Source organism: Lygodium microphyllum, chromosome 7 (assembly GCF_053477565.2).
Source record: "Lygodium microphyllum isolate KBCC chromosome 7, Lygodium_microphyllum_v1.1.10, whole genome shotgun sequence".
In the NCBI taxonomy this organism is placed as follows: domain Eukaryota; kingdom Viridiplantae; phylum Streptophyta; class Polypodiopsida; order Schizaeales; family Lygodiaceae; genus Lygodium; species Lygodium microphyllum.
Window position 1 is genome coordinate 107870668 of NC_141141.1, and position 19478 is coordinate 107890145.

Genomic DNA, 19478 nt, shown 5'->3' on the forward strand with positions numbered 1-19478 from the left:
GTCTCTCATGTCCATTTTGTAAATTGACAACAAGGGTGCACTTCTTGCACTTGTAGCCAATAAAAAAGCGATATGTCTACCGTTTTCCATTTATTTGGCAAAATGTGTCCTTTTGGTGCATGAAGGTACATGGGCAATGTGCCCATGTCCGTGCCCACATTCAAAATGTACACACTGGTTGAGTGTCTGCCACTCAGCATGTAACCAGCCCAAGGATCAATGGTCACCCTGTAAATATTGCTACGCTTACTACTTTTTGGCAATAGGAAAAAAAAATAAAAAATGGAAAATACTGAAACAAAGAAAACACGGGGTGTGAACGGACTTTCAAGTTTCACACAAGGGGGGGTCTGTCTTCCGGTACTCCATTCCCTCCATCTCCTCTCTCTCTCTCTCTCTCTCTCTCTCTCTCTTTGTGTCTGTCACTGTGAGGCGCCATCTCCTCTCTCTGTCTGTCCTTTTTCCCCGTTAAACCCTAACCCTAGTATCTCTGGCGTAGCTGACCTCTCTTCAATGGTGAGCGATAAAGCTCATAATTATTTTTCCCGTTGCGCTAATATTTCTTTACCTACTGTCGTTGCTCTTTATGTTGTTTTTCGATTCTTTTTTTTTTGGGGTTATTCTATTTTGTAGCTCATTGCTGCCATATGCTCCCGTTGCGCTTGCCAAGAGACAAGCGTTGATGCTGTCGAAGAGAAGCATTTCATGTTTTTAAAGCTTGAGCTGCGTCGTGGAGTCGGAATTTGATGGCAAGCCTCACCTCCACGGAGCTCAATTTTCTAGTCTTTCGATATTTGCAGGAATCAGGTGCGTTCGAACTAGGTTTTTTCGTATAAAAAATGTGTAAAACATATCTTTGCACTGTAATTGGAAGTTGCTTGTTGCGTTGTTGCAATTCTGTTAGCTTATAAAGATGAGTATATTCCTGGGACAATTCCGTTAAGGTTTATAGAGACGTGTAACCTGCAACAAAAGTGATAGATAAGATGGGTTTAGTTAGGTAGCGGTAGATGTCTTAGTGAGGGCAGTTAAGTCTGACTGTTTGCCAGGAGTAAGACCCTCCTGACTTGCAAAGCCTCGAAAATACTAAGACTTTGCAACAAATGTGCACACCTAGGCATGAGCAGGTGTGAGGATATGCTAGATATCCACAGAAAACACATAAAGAGGATCAACATGACTAGTAGAGTGAAATCAGACATGACACAAATGAAGAAGAAGGAGATGAATGAAAAGTCAATGAACTGTCTGACTATGTGACATGTGATACTATGGATGCTCAAGGAGCAGAGGGGTGTCCAACAGCTGTTGTTTGTCATAAGAGCAGGCCAAGGGAGTGTGCCATTCTCCCAAACAGATCCCAGGTGCAGCAAACCACCAAGGCTCAAATGCCAAAATTTGATGAGAGTGTAGACCACTCTGGCAGCAGCAATGATGGAAGAAACCATTGAACACAGCTGTTCAAAGGGATGAGGGATGCAAAATGCCAAACATAGTAGTGTGAAGGATGCCTGCTTCCAAAATGATGAAGGTAGATATCTGAGGAACAGTAGAATTAAGGTTGGAAGCTAAAACACAGCAGTGTAAGTGGTTGGAAAGGCATACACAACATTTTCACAATTGTGGCGACATGAAGGAATGATGAGAGAAGCCAAAATGCAAGAGTGATGATAATGATGGGTGACAACAAAGAATGATTGTGGCCCTGGACTCAAAATGTAGATAGAGGTGGGGAGGACAGTTCTTTTGCTATGGTGATGATGAGTAGATGATGATGTTAGAAGGGAGGTTGGGGAGATGGGACTAAAGTGAGATGGAAAGGGACGAAAAACTGGCATACCCATGATGTCTTTTTATAGGTTTTTTGAGCCAAGTTTTCTATAATGTAATTTAGAATCATGTCTTTATGGTTTATGCCTTGTATTTGAGGATGTACCAAAGTATGAAAAAAGTTTGACATGCCCAATTTGTTGTAGTTAACACCCCCTTAGACCCAAAATGATAATAAAAAATTATTGATAAGACGAGCCTCTCCCCTTGTAATGAATGCCCTAAGACAAAAACTCAAATACAATTGTACAACAAAGCACAAATTGATAAAAGAATATAGTTAGGGTTCGGGTAACTCAAAGACAGTGAACATAGTGAATCACAAAATGAATGAATTTGAATAGAATACGATGTTCAATGCAGTAAACACACTATGCAGTGATGAATATTGAACCTTGAACTCTCCTGTCTCAAGGATTGAGGCAGAAATAATGAGGTGGAGAGTGTTGTACTTTGATGGATCTCAAAATGCAGCAAGGCAATCTCCACATGTGTTTGACAGCAGCAAATGTAACGTTATAGGGTTGGATTAGCGTTAGATGGATAGAGAGGGAGTAGAAAATTGCAAACACAAATGTGGATGATGACCTGCTAGCTTGGGAAGGTCAAAAACTGCAAAATGCAGCTGTAGATGGCAGCAACAATAGCAAAACACAGGCTTGGATGTGATTGCTGTCAGAATTGGTGCAGCAATGTAAGTGTAAACGTAAGCTTTAATAAACTGCTGAAACACAAGACAAAAGAGAAAGGGAAAGAAATAACACAATACAAATGAGATCTTAGATGTATGCTTGGGAAATAGAATCCATATATCAGACATGAGGTTGTCGCATACAACAGTGAGTCATTAGTTGCGTGGGCACCGGCACCGGCACCGGCTCCTCTCTCCACGCGAACTTTAGGTGGTGAATTGAGTAATTGAGGAGGAGGAGCCCAAAAATAAATAGGCACAAATAATGCTATAAAATATGTCAGTTCGGCTAGCATTTAATGCTAGTTGACCAGCAATAAATGCCAAATATGACCATAAAATGACACCATAAACACATGAGCTGATATATCTGCTAAGACCCTCTCTTAGATCATGGATGATCTGATGCAATACAATGGTACAAGGAGAATGAATCAGAAACCATACAACATAGGACCACCAAGTAGAACCATGGATACCCATGCAGTGGGTGATTAAGCCACTGTCAAAATATGACGTACCAGTGACTCAGTAGGGTTTGCGGGAACACGGAGTGAACTCGGCAAATATGGAGAAGAGAAGAGAAGAGAAGAGAGAAGAAACTCTGATGAATGGAATGATGAAGTTTTGAATCTTGGAGTGAATGTGATACAAGGGAACAAGGGTGCCGTAGCACAAGGAAGATGATGATGACAGCCACAAACCACGAACCACAATGTCCTCTTGAAGGGGTGTGAGGGTAGTGGAGAGGTTGGAGAGAAGAGGTGATGGACTGAATGAATCAGCCGTGAGAAATGAATGAGAGAGTGGCCTATAAATAGGCATAGTCAATCTAGGATGGCTCCCCTTTTTGGAGGAAGAAGGTATCTGGGGTGCTGAAGAACTCCCAGAGGTAGCCTCTCGAATCTGAATAGTCGAGGGTGGAGCTTAGAATGAGCAAGAGGTGGGCAATAGTCGCTCTCTTAGTGGAGCAAACTGGGTAGCCAAAGAAGAGGAAGGAGTCGAGCAGCCACTGTCTCTCGAAGGAGCGGACTGATGAGGAGACGGTATCAAACAATCATTGTCTCTCGATGGAGTGGACTGCAGAATCGTGGGCCGTGGTAGCCATTGTACCCGAAAATAAGTGGTAGAAGACTGCCACTGGCATTGCGACGATCTCCAGGAGGTTGTAGCGCCAATTGATTCTCCATGTGCTCGAAAGGACTTAGTGCACATCGGATGCGTCTTATTGCCTTGAGCATAGTACTCTGATAGCCGATGTAGAATGATCTCTGTGGCCCAAAAAGGAGAGGTGGCACAGGGAGTGCCTGGTGGAAGACGCATATACTCCGGAGGGGTGGGGACCAAGGGTCGAAGTCGGCAAGCATCGGTGATATGTCCGGTGATGCCACAATAGGAGCACCCAGTAGTCTGGTCATCTATCGGTAAAGAAGCCATGGATACCAGTGTGCCTTGCTGAAGAAGGAAGAGGTCAGCCACCATGAACCACGGACCGCAATGTTTGCCTCAAGGGGTGTGAGGGCAATGTGAAGCACGAACCGCAATGTCCACCTCAAGGGGTGGGAGGGCAGTGGAAGGGTTGGAAGTGAGCTGCTAGTGGGGGGAGGATGCGACTAACAATAAGAGGTTGCAACCAGTAGAAAAACGCAGGTGAGGAGAGAGAAAGACTAAAAACGTAGGCAAGACAGCTTGCAGGAAAGAGAGACTAAAAACGCAGGCAGTAGGTGAGAAAGATGAAAAACGTAGGCAAGACAGCCTGTAAGAGAGAGAAAGACTAAAAACGCAGGCAGTAGGAGAGAGAAAGACTAAAAACGTAGGCAGGACAGCTTGCAGGAGAGAGAAAGACTAAAAACGCAGGCAACAAGACTATGATGACATGGTAGGCTGTACGGTAGCAGGTCTGCACAGGAACAGCAGTCGCTTGGCTGGAATCAGCTCCAAATTGCGTGAAGAGGGCTGGAAATTAGGCGCCATTGATGAAGAGAGCAATGGATAGCTCTGGTTGAGATGTCCTCTACGAACGGGGTGTGGGCAGCAAGCTGAAACACCTGAAATTTGCAAAAACAAGATTTTGATGTAGCGGAAGAAGAAGAGAAGTGGATGCGAACCCGCTACCAGTCTTTGCCTTTACTAGAGTGGAGGATATTTGCCGTTGTTTGAGCAAATCCAGCTCTCATACCATCTCAAAAGATGACGTACTAGCGAGACAATAGGGTTTGCAGGGAGGAACACGTAGTGAACTTGGCAAACATGGAGAAGAGAAGAGAAGAGAGAAGAAACTCTGATGAATGGAATGATGAAGTTTTGAATCATGGAGTGAATGTGATACAAGGGAACAAGGGTGCCGTAGCACAACGAAGATGATGATGACAGCCACGAACTACGAACCGCAATGTCCTCCTGAAGGGGTGTGAGGGTAGTGGAGATGTTGGAGAGAAGAGGTGACAAACTGCATGAATTAGCCGTGAGGAATGACTGAGAGAGTGGCCTATAAATAGGCACAATCAGTCTAGGATGGCGCCCCTTTTTGGGGCTGCAAACCCTAAACGCATAACACAGAAATGCAAAAACGCAAACTGCACGGGTAGGGTTTCTCAACAGCCACCACCAAGGTTTTTCAGAGGGAACCTGATGTTGATGTCGATTGTATCAGCTCCTGAAGATAGAGAAGATCATAGTAGCTCTCAATGTTTGGCAACAATGCCGCTGATGTAGCACACGTGACCATTCTGTCACCAATGCCACAGCACATAAATGACCACGGATTTCCCTTCTTTGGCCAGACTGCCAAAGTGTCCCCTCATGTGAGCTCCAGACGAAAGTCACCCGCTCTCTGTCAAGTACCCAGTCCATCATGAACCTGGATGTCAATCCTAGCTCCAGGATTTGTACCTGCCAGACTTTGGTTGATGCGTTAGGGACGTTTCTCTTTGGATCTTGTGCATCTGTATAGAAATATAGATGAGGTGCGACTACCCCATCTCACCACCCTCTCAACTCCCTCTCTGGCATTGGAGAGTCGGGAGGAATGACCTCATCACCACCACTAGAAAGCAACTGAGGAAGGGGCCACCAAGCCCTTTCCACAATCCAAAGAAGAGGATCCCTTCCGCCCCTTGGACTTCACCTTGGGTAGAGGATCTGAGTCGGAATCTGAGGCAGATAATGACTCGTCGGAGGAGTCTGCATTCCACTTCTTCTTTTGCTTCTTTTTCTTCCTGGAAGCCGCTAATTCTTTGTAATCCTTTCGTAAATGGCCCTTCTACCATGTTAGAAGTGGTGCAACAATGGAAGCGTAAACATAAGCTGTAATAAACTGTTGAAACAAAAGACAAAAGATAAAGGGAAAGAAAGAACACAATACAGATGAGAACTCAGATGTATGCTCGGGAAAGAGAATCCATATATCAGACACGAGACTGTCGCATACAATAGTGAGTCACTGGTTGCGTGGGCACTGGCATCGGCTCCTCTCTCCATGTCACAACTCTATAGAAACAGAATTTGTATCCTTTTTCATTAATTTGTCTATATAATGATTTATTAAATTTGTTTCCTTTGCACTAATTAGATATAAAGAAAAGTGCATTGGAGCTGGCCACTGATGAGTGGTGACAGGTTATGGTGGACCCACGCGGTGGGTTAGAGAAAAGATAGTTCACACTTCCACCTATATGGCCTGATTGCGCGCGTGTGACCAGAACTCACGCATATCAGGGTTAGACTCACACACAGAAAGGATTGATGCCTTGAAGTGTGGGCTAGATCCGCCAGAACAGACAGTTACAATCAACAAGATGGCATGATTATGAAATGCTTGTACAATGTGCATGTGTGGGCTGAAAGCTTGAAATGCACATTTCTTTGCATAGGAAAGTCACATGAAGATTCTGATACCGTTTTTGCGATGTACACGGAAAAAGCTTTCATATGACACCCATATTGGGGGGTCCCTAAATTTTAGGAGCCTCGAAATAACTTAAAAATGCTAGTCCTAAAAAATAGGGATGTCATTCTAAAAATAGTAAATTCTGTACTCTGACTGTGCTTACTAAATTTGGTTGTTTCTTCTTGACAGTATTCAGCCCAAAAAGGAAGGCCATAGAGAAGAGACAAGTGTCAAGACACTTGTCACACAAGTTTCCAAGTGTCCTACCACTTGTCACATCTCATGACATGTGGTTGAATACTTGTCTTGTGCTACTCCACTTTCCCCTTTTGTACTAGCTCTTCCCTCTCCTATAAATAAGAGCTCGTTTTTCTTCATTCAGCATCATTTTTCTTTGCTGTAAACTCATGTACAGCACCCATAGGCAACCAGAAATTGGCCCCATCCATCCCCATCATCATTCTCCACTTCTCCATTATCAAATTCCTCCATATTCCCTCTTCTATCATTGCTGTTTTACAGGACAGCAAGCCTGTAAATTCATTACAGCATCTCCTTCTCGAGCTCTTTCTTCCATTTTAGCAATAAGAAGCAAGCCCTATCCATGTACTGTTGATCAACGATGGAGAAAGGTTGATTTCCCCTCTTTTTTCTCTCATACTGTAAAGAAATCAGTTTTTATCATTGCATAATAGATAATGTGTGTGTTTGTACATCTTTGCATGATCTTGTGAGAGTGAGAATTACTTCTCCTCACTCTCAGGTTGATTGTAACTAAGCTCTTCTCTAAGGACTTGGGTTGAGCAGAAATACATTCCTTCGGGGGGGAGGGGGGGGCGGGGGTTGCCCATCTTCAACCCTCAATCTTGTCTCCATTACTTTTACATTTTCGTGGCTGTAATTTTGTGAGTAATTTTCATTTTCAGCTTTAAGTGTTCATTCTCTTTTATATTAAATCTCGAAAACAAGCGAATTTCATAATTGTTAAGCATACTACGTTGTTCGGGGCGTTTACTGTGGTATCAGAGCTTTGGCTCGGTCGTCACCCCAACACTGGTAGTGCTTACAATTATAAGTTTGTTTGTTTTCAGCCCTTGCATTGAGTGCTTGAGCATATTTTTCTTAGAGTCTCAATGGATCAGTCGAGTGCTATCCTTCAAGCCATTCAAAGTCTTAGAGAGGAGAATCCGCAAATTCGTGAGCAACTTCTCAAACTAGAAAAAGTTGAGAATCCCAAAGAATTCAAGAAAAAAAGTCCATCTACTACTTCAAGGAGACAAAGCCATACCAATGAAAGGAGCCGATCAAGAAGTCCAACTACTTCTAAGAGGTAGTCCCATTCTACTTCAAGACAAAGAAAGAGATCGCGTCGAAGCTCATCCTCTTCTTCAAAGTCATCTGGCTCTTACTCTGATGGACCTTTTTCTAGTGACGAAGAGTCACACCCTTCTCGTGGAAGACCTCATCATCGTCAAAGGCGTCGATATTCTTCACCCTCGTCTCCATCTTCATCCCCATCAAGCACTTCACCATCTTCAACCTTAAAATCCGGGCATGGACGAAGGCATAAGAAGAAGAAGAAGACTAAGTCACTATCTCAACTTGAAAAGAAGATCAAGTTTAGTATGTATGATGGTTCTTGAAATCCTGATTTTCTTCTGAAGTTTATTCGTCAATTTTAAATTTTGTATGGTCGTGACAAGTATAAAGAAAAAGAAAAGATTAAGTTTGCAGCTTTACATTTGACCGATTTAGCCCATACTTGGTGGACGGGGTTGGAATATGATCATGCTGCCCCAAAATCATGGCAGTCCTTTGTTCGCATGATACAAAGCCAATTTCTTCTTGTTCATTTCAAAAGAGATGTAAAAATGGAATGGGATCGGCTTTGGCAAAGAAAAAAATGAGTCATTTGGTGACTATACCAAGAGATTTTGGGAGCTACTTTTGAAGGTCCAACATTTCAAGAAGATCAGCAGTTCGGAAAAGCTTAGAAAAGTTTCAAGGAGGTTTGCATTTTAAACTTCGTACTGCTCTTAATCATTATCATTGTTCTAGTCTCAGGGAACTCATTGACCATGCTGAGACATGGAAAATGGAGCACAATGGCAACAAATCATTCCAAAAGAATGATAAGAAGAGAGTAGCTGATGATGAGGAGTATTCAGCCCCAAATGAAGGACAAAAACAGCGGCAAAAGCAGCCATCAAATCAAAAGAAGATGAAGCCCTATGCACCTCCTAATGCTTCTCAATTTCGCTCTAATCTATACCCACAAGCAAAGCAACTTTCCGAAGAAGAAAAGCAGCGCTTCATGAAAGAAGGGAAGTGCTTTAAATGTGGACAAACAAGCCATATAGCGAAGCAATGTCCAAACGAAGGACAAAGCAAGGTTTCTGACAGCAAGCCTAAGTCGCTAGTGAAAATCAATGCTATCAGTGATGTAGTTGCAAACACAACTCACATTCCAGAGATGCGCAAATTATTAAAAGCTTGGGGACAGTTGCAAGGTAAGCAAGCACTATTCTTGATAGATCTTGGGGCGAATGAAAATGTCATTTCCTTGCAATTAGCTAAAGAGCTTGGATTAAAGAATGAAGAGATGGACACTCCGGCAGAAGTTCGCTAAGCTTTAAATGCCGATGAAGGTGACACAGTGAAGACTGTGACACTCTACATTGACAAACTCAAGTTTCAAATTCAAGGCTACAGTGACGAAGATACCTTCTGTATCGGAGACCTTGATGGTTGCGATGTGATTCTTGGCATGCCCTGGAATCATAGAGTAGATTCAACCATCTTCTCTCAGAAAAAGAAGGTAGAACTCACCAACAAAGGCAAGAAGTACGAGATCCAAGTTGGAGTTTCTAGAGACACCATACCTATGGTAAGCCATATGTAAGTCTCTAGAGCAATTAAGGATTGTGTTCCATGTTGTTTGCTTTATGTCACTGATGTAAAAGATAATATGAATGCTGAAAACCAAGAGCGGCTTCAGCTCTTGGAAAAGTATAAAGATTGTTTTTCGAAAGATCTTCCTTATCAGCTTTCCCCAGAAAGGCCAGAAGACCATCATATTGATATTATTCCGGGCAGTTCTCCTCCTAATATAGCACCATACCGTGTACGCTGTCCTCAACAAGAAGAAATCCGAAAGCAAGTTGAAGACCTACTCAACCGTGAGCTAATTAGGCCAAGTAGCTCACCATTTTGTTCACCGATTCTTCTTGTTCAAAAGAAAGATGGCACATTCAGGATGTGCATTGATTATTGAGCCCTCAACAAAATCACTGTGAAGAATCGGTTTCCTATTCCCAGGATCGACGACATTTTGGATCGTCTAGGAGGATCAAAGGTTTTCAGCTGCATTGATCTAAAGAGTGGTTATCATCAAATTAGGGTAATACCACAAGATGTACACAAAACTGCCTTCCGCACTTCATTCGGTCTTTATGAATTCTTGGTGGTTCCTTTCGGATTAACCAATGCACCAGCCACCTTTAATCGAATGATGGAGCGCATCTTTAGAGAGCATCGACAATATGTCGGTACTTTCTTTGATGATATTCTTGTCTTTAGCAAGAATGAAGAGGAGCATCATCAACACTTGGAGATTGTTCTAAAGCTCTCCAGTAGATACTTTGGACCCTTCAAAGTGATTGAGAAAATAAATGAAGTTTCCTATCGACTTGAGCTTCCTGCTCATTGGAAAATACACAATGCTTTTCATGTAAGTTTGCTAAAACCTTACATAGGACCAGAACCAAAGGAACCCATTACTGAAGATCCCCCAGATGTTGAAGAAACAGAGCAACTCTTGGAACCTGAACAAATTTTGTTTCACAAGGATTGAACCACGAGAAGTGGCCTTGTGACACGAAAATTTTTACTAAAATTCAAGAATGTACCCACAACAGATGCACAGTGGGTAGATGAAAAATTCATGAAGGATTACCCAGACATTCTTCAGCCATATCAAGAAGCTTTTCAGCCGAGGACAGCTGAATAAAAGCCAGAGGGCTGTCACAACTCTATAGAAACAGAATTTGTATCCTTTTTCATTAATTTGTCTATATAATGATTTATTAAATTTGTTTCCTTTGCACTAATTAGATATAAAGAAAAGTGCATTGGAGCTGGCCACTTATGAGTGGTCACAGGTTATGGTGGACCCACACGGTGGGTTAGAGAAAAGATAGTTTACACTTCCACCTATATGGCCCGATTGCGCGCGTGTGACCAGAACTCACGCATATCAGGGTTAGACTCGCACACAGAAAGGATTGATGCCTTGAAGTGTGGGCTAGATCCGCCAGAACAGACAGTTACAATCAACAAGATGGCATGATCATGAAATGCTTGTACAATGTGCATGTGTGGGTTGAAAGCTTGAAATGCACATTTCTTTGCATAGGAAAGTCACATGAAGATTGTGATACCTTTTTTGCGATATACATGGAAAAAGCTTTCATATGACACCCATATTGGGGGGTCCCTAAATTTTAGGAGGTCCCTAAATTTTAGGAGCCTCGAATTAGCCTAAAAATGCTAGTCCTAAAAAATAGGGATGCCATTCTAAAAATAGTAAATTCTGTACTCTGACTGTGCTTACTAAATTTGGTTGTTTCTGTTCTTGACAGTATTCAGTCCAAAAAGGAAGGCTATAGAGAAGAGACAAGTGTCAAGACACTTGTCACACAAGTTTCCAAGTGTCCCACCACTTGTCACATCTCATGACATGTGTCTGAACACTTGTCTTGTGCTACTCCACTTTTCCCTTTTGTACTAGCTTTTCCCTCTCCTATAAATAAGAGCTCGTTTTTTTTCATTCAGCATCATTTTTCTTTGTTGTAAACTCATGTACAGCACCCACAGACAGCCAGAAATTGGCCCCATCCATCCCCATTATCATCCTCCACTTCTCCATTATCAAATTCCTCCATATTCCCTCTTCTATCACTGCTGTTTTACAGGACAGCAAGCTTGTAAATTCATTACAGCATCTCCTTCTCGAGCTATTTCTTCCATTTTAGCAACAAGAAGCAAGCCCTATCCATGTATTGCTGATCAATGATGGAGAAAGGCTGATTTCCCCTCTTTCTTCTCTCATGCTGTAAAGAAATTAGTTTTTATAATTTTATAATAGATAATGCGTGTGTGTTTGTACATCTTTGCATGATCTTGTGAGAGTGAGAATTACTTCTCCTCACTCTCAGGTTGATTGTAACTGAGCTCTTCCCTAAGGGACTTGGGTTGAGCAGAAATACATTCCTTCGGTACATTTTCATGGTTGTAATTTTGTGAGTAATTTTCATTTTCAGCTTTAAGTGTTCATTCTTTTTTATATTAAATCTCGAAAACAAGCGAATTTCGTAATTGTTAAGCATACTACGTTGTTCGGGGCGTTTATCCTCCACGAGAACTCTAGGTGGTGAACTGACTAACTGAGGAGGAGCCCAGAATAAATAGGCACAAATAATGCCATAAAATATGTCAGGTTGACCAGCATTTAATGCTAGTTGGCCAGCAATAAATGCCAAATATGACCATAAAATGACACGATAAAAAATGCCTAAATAACCTAAATAACGTGCCCAAGCCTTTGTAGCTTAGACTCACACATGAACTGACATATCTGCTAACAATTGCCTACAGTGGGTGACAGCTTGACAGCATCAGTCACAAGGTTTTCGATGAAGATCAGCAACACAGCTTTGGTGTATACATTGCAGTTTCCAGGATGACCAGCTAGGTGATAGCATTTGCTTCCACGTCATCTTTCGGGCTGTTGGCTTTGCTAAGCTTGAGATAAGGAGGTAAGGGTATCCCAAAAGGCTTAGCTTCAACCATATTAAATCTGTCCAGTACCTCTCCAATGTATTTTTCTTGAGATAAAAACAATAATTTCTGCATTCTATCTCTACGAATCCTCATGGCCAAAATATGCTTTGCATTTCCCAAATCTTTCATGGAGAAAGCTGATTTCAGCTGATTTTTGAGAGCATCCAAGCTAGTCTTTCTTTTCCCAGCTAGTAACATATCATCCACATACAAAACAAGTATGATGGGGCTGCCATCTGTATCCTTTTTCATGTACAAGCAATGATCTGCATGGCTGCGTGTAAACTCATGAGGTAACATAAAAGTGTCAAACTTTTTGTACCACTGCCGTGGTGCTTGCTTCAGCCCATACAGGCTGCGTTTTAGCTTACACCATCTGTTCTTTTCGAGGAACTACAAAGCCCTCGGGCTGTTTCATGTAGATTTCCTCATCAATGTCACCATGGAAGAAAGCTGTTTTTACATCCATTTGATATAGCTCTAAATAAAAAACAGTAATAAGAGCAAAAAACACACATAAAGTGGTCATCTTCACAACAGGTGAGAAGACCGCTTGGAAGCCAATCCCTTCCTTTTGTGCTTACCCTTTGGCAACTAGCCTTGCCTTGTACTTGGGTTTTCCATCAACTGTCTTTACTTTGTACACCCATTTGTTTGGAAGTGGCTTCCTTCCCTTGGGTAGTGATACAAGATCCCAAGTATCATTTGCATTTAGAGATTTAATCTCTTCGTGCATAGCTAGCTCCCACTTACTACTGAACTCACATGACTTGGCCTCTTTCTATGTAAGAGGTTTACCCTTATCTGTAAGCATCACATAATGCAAGGAGGGGTCAAACCTATGTGGTTACCTTCTTACGCGTGTAGACCTGCGTACCCAATGATCAACATTTTCAAGAATTGGGTCTACATCTGGAGGTATATTATTTTTAGCATTTAATGGCTGCTGTAAGCCATTTTCAACATGCTGTTCATGCTGTACAGCACCTTCATTTTCATTTCCAGCACCTGCCTTTTTATAATCAGTAAGCCTATATTGTTGTCCATGACCTCCTTGTGCTTCTATTTGCTGCCTATCATCATCTGGCTCAAAAATAACCGGCTGATCATCAGTTTCAGCTTGTGGTACAGCACCTTGAGGCTCATTTTCTGAAGTAATGGGTGGCTGGAAACTCTGAAATTTCACCTTTTTCAGATCTTCATTAGAGGCTAAAGTGGCTTTCAATAATTTTGCCTCATTGAACACAGCATTACGGCTGCGAATAATTTTCTTGGATTGAGGTAACCACACTCTGTAGCCAAATTCACCCTCATCACCATAGCCCATGAAAATGCCTTTGGTGGATTTTGGGTCAAGTTTATTCCTCAGCTCATCCCTAACATGCACAAAAGCATCACAGCCAAATATGCGTAAATGGTCATATGAGGCCGATTTGCCAGACCAAACCTCCTCAGGGATGCCATTATTTAAGGACCTGTTTGGAGAGCGGTTGCAAATGTAGACTGCGGTTTTAAGTGCCTCTCCCCAAAATGCATGTAGGGAGATTAGCAGTGGACAGCATGTACTACACTCTTTCAACATAAAGTCTTGTTATATCTTTCAGCCACCCCATTTGAAGAAGGGCTGTAAGGGGTTGTAAGCTCCCTCTTAATACCATGCAAGTCACAAAAGGACTTGAATTCAGTCGATGTGAACTCACCCCCATTATCAGTTCTCAAGCATTTCAGCTTTCTACCTGTCAGAGTTGTCACAAATGCATGAAAAGTTTTAAAAACAGCAAACACTTCACTTTTATTTTTCAGTAAGTACACCCAAATTTTCTTGGAACAGTCATCAATAAAGCAGACAAAATATGCAGCACCACCCAATGATTTCACGGGCATACTACATACATCAGAATGCACTAAGACCAAGACATTGGACTTACCTGAGACACCAGAGTAAAATGAAATTTTAATTTGCTTTCCAAATTGACGCTCATTACAAAAATCAAGTTTAGAGCATTTTCCATCAACCCTCTTCAGAGAGGTAAGGACATCAAGTTCTTTTTGGCTCATATGGCCTAATCTCTTATGCCATAACTCCAAGTGGCTGCAAATTTCAGCAACTGCAAGAAACTTGCCATTCAAGGCTTTACAATGCAAACAATACAAAGTGCCCTTCTTGGTTCCTTTTGCAATCAGCATGGAACCCTTTTTCACTTTCCACAAACCACCACCAAACAGTGTGGTGTAGCCATGCAAGTCAAGCTAACCAACAGATAGTAAACTCTTTTTAATGCCAGACACATATTTGACATCTTTCAACACAAGCATTTGACCATTGTCTAAAGACAAGTGTATTGTGTCAATCCCATCAATGCTAGAAGCATGGTTATTTCCAAGATACACCTTTTCATAATTGCCTGCATTGAACATAGCAAAACACTCCAAGCAAGGAGTTACATAAAAAGAGGCACTAGAGTCTACAATCCAAGTTTGAGTGACATCATCATCAATTGACAATAGTGCATCAATCACATCAGCCTTGGTAATCTGCATATCCTGCATGTGACATACAAGGGCATCATAATCAACTGCACATAATACATCAGCTTCTGCATCTGAAAGCTCTTCTATGACCACGCTAGAGGCCATATTGTCCTTCTCTTTGCCTTTGGTTGTCTTTGATGCATTTGTCTTTTCTTCCTTCTTTTTATCTTCTGCATTCTTCTTTCTCTCTTGTTCCTTCTTGTAATACCTGCAATTAGGTTTCTTGTGGCCCTTCCGACCACAATGATAGCAAGTAATGTCACTCTTATCCTTTCCTTTGCCCTTGCTCCTATTTCTATGTCCTGCATTTGCATTTTTCTTTTTAGCCCTGCCTCTTACATTATAAGCTGAGTTGCTACCTTCTCCACTAGACGTCTAATTTCTTCATTCAAGATAGAACCCCTCACCCCATCATATGAGAGATTGGGGCTATTGCTGAGTGAAACCACCAAGGTTTCCCACGAGTCCGGCAGTGTTATGATAAAAAAGATTGCCCTTTACTTATCATCAAAGTCCAAATTTGCATCTTTGAGCTGATTTAGAATCCTTATAAATGCACTCAAGTGCTCAGCTGTAGGTTTTGACTCATCCAGTCGCATATTCACCAACTTGTGCATTAAATACACTTGATTAACAGGTGTGGTGATCTCATAAGTAGTTCTCAGCTTCTCCCATATTGCATAACTTGTGTCTAAACCCTTAATGTATGTCAGAATGTCATCAGTGACACCCATCTTTATGTAAGGCATAGCCTTTTTATTCACTGTGGCCCAATCTGCATCAGACATTAGTGCGGGTTTATCTTCCTGCAAAGCATCCTCACAATCCTTTAGGAACAAAATGCCCTTCATACGGTCTTTCCAAAGGTCAAATCCATGGTCATCAAACCGTTTAATCTCCATGAAACTCTTGATGTCTAAATCGAGAGAAGTTGCAGCCATTTTATCACGAACACAAGAGTAAATTCACTAATCTGCAAAAGCACAAGTTGAACCAGCAAAATACACTACTGTTCTTTCTCAACCAGAAATAAATCTCTGTTGTTTGTACATGAACTTGTCACCACACAGGCAAAAATGCAGAAAGTTATCAGATTCTGTGCAAATCCCTAAAATTTTAAGTCCCAAATTGCACAAATGTCAGCCAATCTGACCCAGCTGAGTAAAACTTTGCCAATACATAAAAAGCCCCGAATTTCTGGGATCCAATGTCAGGAAATTTTGCTCAAAGGGGCAAAATTTTGACTAATTTGGCAAAATCCCCAAATTAATTTTGGTCATCGCTCGCAATGTTTGGAATTTTTGACTTGAAAGTCACTGACAGGCCTAGATGAGATCAAATCTTGGAAAAGCCCCAAATTTTTTGGCTAAAAGTTGCATAGAATTGATAACGCTTCAGCCTGCGCTTGATTGCGTTGTCGCCCATCACACGGCCACTGTGGCTGCCCATTGTTGGACCTGTCGCATGAGCTGCCCGACACAATGGTTGCCAGGGTCTCGAATTGTTTGAAGGTCGTGTTTGAGTTGGGAAGCGTGCACAAAATCCTTTGCTCTGATACCTGTTGTTGGACCAAGAGGGGCACAGTTGAGAGAGATGGAGGTCGAGCAGGAGTGAGCGTGAGAGTGTGACGGCTGGAGAAAGTGTGAGCAGAGTTAAAGTACGAATCGATAAGAGTGTACCAACAATGTGTTGGTACACAAAGAATAAAATGTATTTATAGTTAGGGCACGTAAAGTGTGCGTTCACATGTACAATGTGCGTGTACTATATGCAGAGGTTATCGAGCCTTTATATCCCAACATGCACCATCCTTTTTGAAGGAAAATCTATGCATCTTGCCCAAAATACATCCCTTGCATGCATGAGGAGATAGAGTCTCCATTGGAGTAAATGAATCTACTATATGGCACCTTTGAAGGGTCATCAAACTCCCAAAACTCATATGTCCATAGTGGGCATACCACAGCTCCGCATTTTGCATAGCGGGCAATAGGGTAGTGATTGCTTGAGCATCATGAGATTGTGCATCATAGGTATCCAACAAAAACAAACCCTTATATAGGGTCCCAGACAGCTTGAGTGCATATTCCATCTCCTTGTCTTTGATAATGCATTTGTCATCCTCAAAGATGGTGTGAAAGCTATACTTAAAAGCAAAGATAGACAACAAGTTCTTTGTAATGCCAAGCACAAATAAGACATCTAGAAGCATGAAGTTAAAACCATTTGTAGCAGTAATAGTGATTGTTCCAATGCCACAAACATCATGATTGTTGCAGTTTGCACATGTAACACGCTCCCTAGCAAGGGTTGAATGCAAAGAGGAAAACAAACGCTTCCTAGAAGTGACGTGCTTTGAAGCTCCACTGTCAAAATACCATGTTTGTTACATTTCAGCAACATTAAATGTTGAATCAACCATCGATTCAACAATTGAAGAATCATAACTGCAAGTTAGAAATGTATAGTTCTCCTCCACAAAGTGATGCTTCTCATAATCCTCCTCCACAAAGTTGGCTGAACCATCACCATCAATAGATTTGTTGGCTGATGTCTCTTGGACAGTCAAACCGGAGTTCTTTTTTTTCTCTAATCTCTTGCGGCATTCATCAATATAGTGACCTGGCTTCTTACAATAATGACATTTCCTCTTCTTTTTAGACTTTTCTATGTCTTGGACATCCTTATTTGATGGTTGTCTAGCATAATTCTTTTGTTGATTTTTTTGTATTTTGCTTGACTTTTCCTTTGCCTTTGAACTTGGCTAGCATAGCTATATCTCCTAAACGCAATGCAACATTCTTCTGAGTCTATTCTTCTTGCAACAAGAGGCCTCCCAACTCAAATATCAAAGAGTTATGGAAACAAAGATATGACTCTAGAAGAGAGTTCAGTGTGATATTTATCAATTCAGCATCCTGAATGATTTTATCCACGTTGGGCAGTTGCGTGTGCAAATCTTGTATGTAAGTAAGGTGATTTGGCATGCTATCACCCTCATACATTGACCAACTCTCTATGGAGATAAGATATTCTAACCTCGTTACGTGCTGCAAATATATGCTCAAGTACATCCCATGCTGATTTTGAGGTCTTATAAGACTAGATGTGTGGAATGATTGATCTTTTCACTGACAAGGCAATCAAAGAAAGTGCCTGCGCATCTTTTGAGTCCTATCTTCTTTGATCCTCGGTAGGAGGGGGAGGAGAGACAACAACACTAGTAGCATATCCTCTAGCGTTACGTTGAGGTGTTTGAGATGCAAGACCTCTTGGTCGTTGCAAATCACCTGTAACATAGTCCCACAAGTCCTTCGCTACAAGAAGGTTGTGGACCATAAAACTCCACAATAGGTAGTTTGGTCCATCAAGTTTGTCCTCTTGAGTGAGGATACAAAGGATGTTGCTATGATCATTAGTCCCGACTCCCTTGATGTGCCATGTTGTCAGTAATGGACAAAATTTTGCAGCCAAATACTTCTCTGTTGAAGTATAGATTGTACTTCTCAGAGTATCAAAAATCCCCTTGGGATTATGCAATAAGTACCAAACTATTACACAAATGCTAAAGTGTGTCCAATTTGACCCAAGTTAGCGATCAACCAAGAAATAACAGGAATGCACTGCTATATCACACTTGCCTCGTAATGTGTGCCTTAAAAAGTACAAATTATAGTAACTTAATACCGATTCTTACCAAAATTCACTGAATTTTGTGCTCAATTTGACTATAACTGCAATTATTGATGTACTACTTGTTCGCTGCCTTGGAATGTGTGTCGAGCAAAAGTCCTAAATTCCTTTCAAAATTTTAGAGAAATTGAAGAAATTTATAACTTACAGCTTGAATTTTTGCAGTAATGTCATCTCGCATGCCAACAGTGAACAATAGTTGGAACTGCCTCGAGATGCGTGCCACAGCCTCTAGGATAAAAGCCTCAAATTTCTTGCACAAATCTTGATGAAATTGTGCAATGTAGGCGTTTCCAATGAAGATTCGTACGTGGGACTGCAAATCGGACTACAGCTCCAAATTTTGGTAGGAATGTTAAAGAAATTGTGAAATTTCTTCAAATTGGGTGTCATTTTAAACTCTTGAAGTGAAAATTGACAAAAGCTCCAAATTTTGGGTGGCACGAGCTGAGTTTCGGAAAGAGATGGCCAAAATGGATGTGAAATTGTAGAAATTTCGAAAAAACCCAAAATCTAAAAATTAGGGTTTTTGCACTTTTTAGGGTTTGCAGAAAATCGCAGGGAAGGCTGAGAATATGGCGGGCAAAGGTGAGAAAACAAGGGGCAGAGCTGAAAACAAGAGTAGCTCCTCCAAATCAATTGCTTCTCGAGCTGCATATGGGACTGTGCATAGGGCTGTGTGCAGGCTGAAAACAGTAGCAACTTGTCCTTCTCTTCCTTTGGCAGAGAGCTGGCTGACAGCAACAGGACCTTAGGCGCATAGAGTCGATTTGTAAGATCATCCATTTGAGACAATTGATATTTATTCTTGATAGTTATCTTATTCAAATCCTTACAGTCTATGGAGAAGCGGATTGTGCCATGCTTTTTGGCAAGAAGGACAAGTGCGCCCCCACAAAGACTTACTAGGTTCAATGAAGCCTTAGCTAAGTAATCGTGAAGTTGCCTAGCTATCTCATTGTCTTCTTTTGGGCTAAAACCGATACAGTTGTCGAGAGATAG

The 19478-nt window shown here is 41.6% G+C and overlaps 1 protein-coding gene across 1 annotated transcript in view; it reads left to right on the forward strand.

Annotated features, from left to right (window-relative positions):
- The first annotated feature begins 335 nt into the window (after nucleotides 1-335).
- Nucleotides 336-19478, forward strand: part of HOS15 (WD-40 repeat family protein) — an 82260-nt gene continuing 63117 nt past the window's right edge. Inside the window, exons 1-2 of the mRNA XM_087681808.1 lie at nucleotides 336-516; nucleotides 634-807. Coding sequence (XP_087537934.1) covers nucleotides 747-807 — 61 coding nt within the window. The 5' untranslated portion in view covers nucleotides 336-516; nucleotides 634-746. The remainder of the gene's footprint in view (nucleotides 517-633; nucleotides 808-19478) is intronic.